At 31.0% G+C, this 6299-nt stretch overlaps 1 protein-coding gene across 1 annotated transcript; it reads right to left on the bottom strand.

Moving 5' to 3' along the window:
- Positions 1-2482: 2482 nt before the first annotated feature.
- On the bottom strand, positions 2483-4928 carry LOC25485968 (low-temperature-induced cysteine proteinase). Its single transcript, XM_013607110.3, has 5 exons — positions 4402-4928; positions 4036-4268; positions 3790-3927; positions 3096-3575; positions 2483-2782 (listed from the first exon to the last, which is right to left on the bottom strand). Exons 1-5 carry the CDS (start codon positions 4880-4882, stop codon positions 2642-2644), a joined length of 1473 nt encoding a protein of 490 aa, XP_013462564.1. The 5' UTR covers positions 4883-4928; the 3' UTR covers positions 2483-2641.
- Between the last annotated feature and the right edge of the window lie 1371 nt (positions 4929-6299).

The raw sequence follows: 6299 nt of genomic DNA, 5'->3' as shown, positions 1-6299 counted from the left end.
TCATATTCATTCAAAAAAAGTATGCATGTTCATAAATAAGTCCTCATTTCCATATTATAAAAACTCAAACAATCTTGACCACAAAAAAAAAACTCAAACAAAATTTACAGGTATTAAAAAAAGTAGTTTAAACATTAAATTTGTTACCATAAGTATAGAAACCTGATAGGAACGGCCGGCAGCCGTAGTTTTTTAGTAAGAGAAACTTCAACTTCTCTCTAAACTTTCTTTCTCATTCGTTTATTGAAGAGTGGTGGTTTTATGTCATTTTTTGACCTATAATCACCACTTTACATCTTTTTTTTCAATCTAAATAAGTGGTTTTCACATATATCAAGTTTTTTCTTTTGTGTTTTTTGTGATTTCGTCGTCAAAGTGTGGCGTTGTGTTGTTCGTCGTCTTGTGCGACGTTTGATTTTGTGTCTTGTTGCGGTGTTCGTTTGGTTCATATTGAAAGATCGACATCAGTCAATTACAAATTCAACTGATGATTTGGGTGTCAACGTTGCAGATCCAGAAGCATGGATATTTCGGTGACTTAGATTTTATCATATTATTTGTAGACATTTTGTCGTTGTATGCTATTAACTTGGATGTTGTGAGTTTGTTCGTAGATTCAGCCTTTACGTTTTTAGCAATATTTATATTTGATGTACTCTATCAATTTAAATGAATGAATATCGTTTTGTTTTTGTAAAAAAAAAATTTTAATCTGTTATAAATATGTTTATTTTACAATTATTGAAATCACAAGTGAGAAAACAAATGTGTATTTCTCAATGATCAGTTAAATATATAAATTCAATGAATATGAAATTTTGTTTTTCTTTAAGGGGTGAATTTTGTTTTCTTGTTAGAAACATATACTAGCAGTTTAAAAATCATCTTAAATTAAGGGTAAATAATTTTCAGAAGTGAGTTTTTTTTTTTTTGACAAAATTCAAAAGTGAATCTTATAATCTTGTAAAAAAACAAAGGTGGATCTTATATATATATTTTTTTTTTGAAAGAAGGTTGATCTTATAATAATGTACTGTGAGGATACAATAATCTTGCATTAGGAAACATAATCATTGCAAGTCAAGAAAGAATTATCAAGAATATGGGATATTTTTAATTCTAATTTTTTTTATTTATAAGGATAATTTTTTTTATGTTATTGATGTTATTTATAAGTTTTTGAAGATATTTATAATTTAAATAAATTATTTTATACTCCTATTTTTCATTAGAGACTCAATTTTTAAGATTAAAATATAGTCTCTAAATTATTCGAGACGATAACGAATATAGCAACCATTTACACCCCTTGAACTCTCTCTTAAGGTTAGAGTCCTAATATGTACCCATCAATTCGTCTCTTGTCATCTTCACATTACAACGGTTCACAAATCAACTACTCTTTTCTCTCACTCTCAAGTATCTACAATGGGGTACCTTAAAGATAGTCACCCATTAAGAAGTGGTACCAATTTCACACACCCATTGAAAGGAAAAATTAAAATCAGCGTCTATTAGGTATAGTATCTATACAAGCACTCTTTCATCTTATAGTGAGCATGTGCATCGGCCTTTAATATTAAAAATGCTTTGTAATTATTGGTGAGATTATTTAATAAAGGTTTAAATGTGTCATTGGTCCCTGCACTTTCATCAGATTTTGGCATTGGTCCCTGCACTTTTTTTTGTTTGGAATTGGTCCCTGCACTTTGTAAAAATATCGGTATTGGTCCCTCTGTTAACTTTCTGTTAAAAAAAAAACACAAAACTATTGGTATTGGTCCCTGCACTTTGTAAAAATATTGGTATTGGTCCCTGCACTTTGTAAAAATATTGATATTGATGCCACGTGGCGTCCGTTGGTTTTGTGTTTTTTTTTAACAGAAAGTTAACAGAGGGACCAATAACAATATTTTTACAAAGTGCAGGGACCAATGCCAAACAAAAAAAGTGCAGGGACCAATGTCAAAATCTGATGAAAGTGCAGGGACCAATGACACATTTAAACCTTTAATAAATTAGTTGAGGTTGGGTTGAATTTGGAGAAAATGAGTTATGTATTTACGTACATAACCCACACAAGATCACTCATCTATACATTTAAGGGTTAATTAAGTTTTTAGTCTCTATATATATTCACAGTTTTGTTTTTAATTCCTATAAAATAAAATCAGACTTTTTAGTCCTTGTGACATTTTCTTTAAGCATTTGAGGGACCAGAAATGTTGATGGAAATTTTTTGCAAGGACTAAAAATACTGATGAAATTTTTTTATAAAAACTAAAAATGTTGATGGAAAATTTAATAGGGATTAAAAAGTGTGATTTTATTTTGTAGGGATTAAAAACAAAACTGTGAATATTTATAGGGACTAAAAATTTAATTAACCATACATTTAAAAAGAACACGTTTGACCAAAAATAGATTGATCTAAGTGGTAACCAACGCACGCACACTTCATAGTTCAGATTTTTTTTACCCATAAACAAATAGTTCAGATATATTTCTACCAAGAGGAAAATTTTCTTTTTTTTAGAAGAAAATCAAAGATTTAATATTTATAATCCGGTCCACGGTACACAGTACAGAAAATCCAAGCAAATCAACACAAAGATTGACTTGATTATTATAACCTTCAGATTCAACGCACTGTAGCAAATGCACCCCTCCTTAATTGAAGGGGATAATGTGTCTTTTTTGTTTGTTCATATTTGGTCCATGGAAACTTGTGCTTTCCCATCTTTTTCTTCTTTGCAGCCACTCCCATTAAATCTCCATAGTTCTGTATAACACAAATTATTATGAATATATTAAAACCTATAGTAACAAATAGGAAGAAGCTAGAATATATAACTGATTTACTACTTCTATCTCTAGCTATAAGTCCCTTTTGAACAAAAACATTATTTCTGCATATAAATTACTATTAATTTGTTGAAGAAGATGAAAAATTAAAATTAGACACATTTATTCACAAAGAGAAATTTAGTAATATGTACATAAAATGTAGTAGTACACATTAGTTAGACTACTAATTTTGCTTAATATATGTAAAAAATGTCAAAATGAATAGGAATAGAGTTAGGATATCTTACTTGGAGACAAAGTCCATCTTCAGTGTCACAAATGGGATAATCACTTGGGCAACAATATTTTGTGCCAGTGCAACAAACAGCATTCTCGTACTCACAACAACCATAAGCTAAGCAGAAATCAAATAACTCATAAAGGCAACAACATGTCTCTTCAGTAGTACAATAGGAGAAGTCTCCACATTTACTTGGTGTAGGAGAAGGAGGTGTCGGCGGCGGCGGTGATGGTGGTGAAGGAGGACTAGTTGGTGATATTGAAGTGGACTCTTTGGTAGGAAATGATGCCATGTAATTGATTGCACATACTCCATACTTTAAGTTAGTATTCCTTCTAATATAAATGAAACCTTCAATTCCCCAACTTGTTCCCCAAGAATTCTTCACAATCCAATAATCTTGATTACCATCTGAGCCATAACCCACAATTAGAACTGCATGATCAATATCATCTGGATTACTTGAACAATCTCCATCATATATTCCCTGTTCACGAAAAACAAAAACATCTAGTTAAGTTAAAAAAAAGCATTTTCCTTTGCTTTTTACGTGTGCATTAATAAATTTTTTGTCTTAACAGAGAAGATGGCCTAATAATCTGAAGTTCGTGTGAGATGTTAATAAAATTTGATTAAGAATTGTTCCAATCAGTATTCGAACTCATGATCAAGTGAATATTACACTAATAATTAACACTTACACCAGTGTATAGTTGAAAATCCAATGTGGAGCCATCTATACCAACACTTATTGGCTGCTTCACAGTAGCACAAAACAAAGCACTATCTGATTGTGTCACATCAGTGTAGCCATCAATGGTAACAACTTTGGTTTCCTCCTAATTCAAGAAAGAAAAAAAAAAACATAATAAATTAAACACAGATATGTTATGTTCTTTCACAATGCAAAATACATAGTGAGGAAAAGGAAGGGTTAATAGAAAGACCTTGGTGACATTGCAAGTACCACCCACACCAATGTATGGATAATCAGCTTCTGTATCTATCCCACCATTGTTTATAACCCACTCAAAAGCATAATCCATGTATCCTCCTTCACATCCATCATTAGTAGTATCACAATCTACAAGTTCTTGTTCTGAAAGGCTTATAAGGTCCCCTGTCACTATTGCATTTACTCCTTCTATTGCTCCAGTGGAAGAGAATGACCAACAACTACCTACAAAATCAGTTTTTTTTTTTTTCTTAATATGCAAAATTGAGATTCAAAAGAGTATAAAGGGAAATTAGTTGTGAGTTCTAAAATATAAATAACCAAAAACTTTTAAAGTGCATAAAATATAGAAGCTTACCACAGTTGCCTTGATCCTTCACACCAGTCACAACTCCTTTCTTTCTCCAATCTAAAGAGTAAGGTGCATCATCACAGGATTCAACCTTGACATGCAAGTTACTGGCCCTCTTGCTAATTGGCTTCTTCACCTTCGAAATAAACTTATTCTTGAACTCTTCATTGCTCATATCAGCGAACCTGTTCAATCCAAGATGGTGTCCGACAGGAGAATTTCTCATTGCATTCCTCTCTACAATGTATTTCAAATTCCTCTTGAAATTCTCCAACCTTAAAGCTGCTTCTTCTGGATGTATATAGAACTTTTGGTGTTCCTTCTTCCATTGTTGGAACAGCTCAACCACTTGTTCCTCTGAAGGGAACTTGTTAAGGTCAAAAGCTAAAATGGAGTACTCACTTGGGATACCATAACATGATAGAAATGTCAATGAACACCATAAGAGTGTAAAAAGAAGCAATAGATTTTTCTGATGGGAACCCATTTTTTTCTATTATTTATCAATGATGTTTGATCCACCAACACTTTTGTAGTGTATATAAAGATGAAAATTAGATACAAAATCAAGCTACCAGTCCAGTTAGTTAGTTAGTTAGTTAGTTAGTTAGTTAGAATCATTGAGTTGTGAGGATAATCTAAGAGTCAGCTGTTTATTTGTTCTCAAACTTTTATAACCTTGGACTGTTGACTCATTGTTGAAAAGAAATTAAAGCAGCTTAATTGTTACATAAGAGTGTTCGTATATTTTGCTTCAACTAGTAGAAGACTCTCATGGATGGAATATAATCATACATGATAATCACAACAAAACTCAACAATTACTCTTGAAAATTCTTGGAATTGTTTATCTCCAACTGAAGTGGATTGGAGAGGAATATGAAACATCTTGTAACAAGTCCCACATCGACCAGAATGATTGAGGAAGAGGAGGTAGAGGCTATATATATGGACTCAATTTGAATTGAAATATGCAATTAGAGAACTTGGCCTCTTCTCCTATGTTGTCCAAGAGTGTTGTCAGTGTTTATTGGATTTGATTCAAATGAATTACCTTATTTTAATACTAAACACAATCAGATATTGACCAAGACTATCCTAAAGAGTTAAAAATATTATATTTTTATATCAAATCCTTGTATTTATTGATTATTTTATTTTGGATTAATTAAGTTTTTTGTCCTATAAATATCTGCAGTTTATTTGTTTCTAGTCCCTATAAAAATAAATCATACTTTTTATTTCTTACAAAATTTTCGTTATTATTTTTAGTCCTTATAAAAATATTCATCAATAGAAAAATGCCTCTCTATGTTGAAAATTAAAGCAGCTTAATTGTCACATAGAGTGTTCATATATTTTGTTTCAATTAGTAGAAGACTTTCATGGATAGAATAGAATCATACATGACAATCACAACAACACTCAATAATTATATTATTAAAAATTCTTGAAATTGTTTATCTCCAAGTAAAGTTTATTGGAATAAAACAAAGAAACGTCTTAAAACAAGTCCCACATAAGCTAGTATGATTAAAGAAAGGGACGAAAGGCTATACATATTTACTTAATTTAGAGTTATTCGCATAAACAAGTTGAACTTGGTCTCTTGTTCTATGACCATTGGGAGTATTGTGGTTTAGTTGTTTTTTTAACTGAATGCCACAATATGCTTAATGGTCAAAGACGAAGAAATGGACCAGTTAGAAATTTTTTAGCTTGAATCTTATTTTCTAGTTTTTTTATGCTAAATTCTTGTGTGTTATTTTATTTTTCTTTTTATTTTCCCTACAATTTGGACCTATCTAAACCCACCAATTTTTAGATAAATACTCCCTCCGTCCCAAATTGTATGTCGCTTTAGGGAAAAGTATTTGTCCCAAATTATATGTCACTTTACAATA

This window comes from Medicago truncatula, chromosome 2 (assembly GCF_003473485.1).
Source record: "Medicago truncatula cultivar Jemalong A17 chromosome 2, MtrunA17r5.0-ANR, whole genome shotgun sequence".
NCBI classification, from domain to species: Eukaryota; Viridiplantae; Streptophyta; class Magnoliopsida; order Fabales; family Fabaceae; genus Medicago; species Medicago truncatula.
This window is presented reverse-complemented; position numbering and strand designations above follow the sequence as displayed.

Coding starts and splice junctions, on each gene's coding strand:
- LOC25485968 (XM_013607110.3), bottom strand. CDS start 4,882: ATGGGTTCCCATCAGAAAAATCTATTGCTTCTTTTTACACTCTTATGG. Junction 4,269..4,401: donor GAAGGATCAAGGCAACTGTG/GTAAGCTTCTAT, acceptor CTGATTTTGTAG/GTAGTTGTTGGTCATTCTCT. Junction 2,783..3,095: donor AAGATGGACTTTGTCTCCAA/GTAAGATATCCT, acceptor TGTGTTATACAG/AACTATGGAGATTTAATGGG.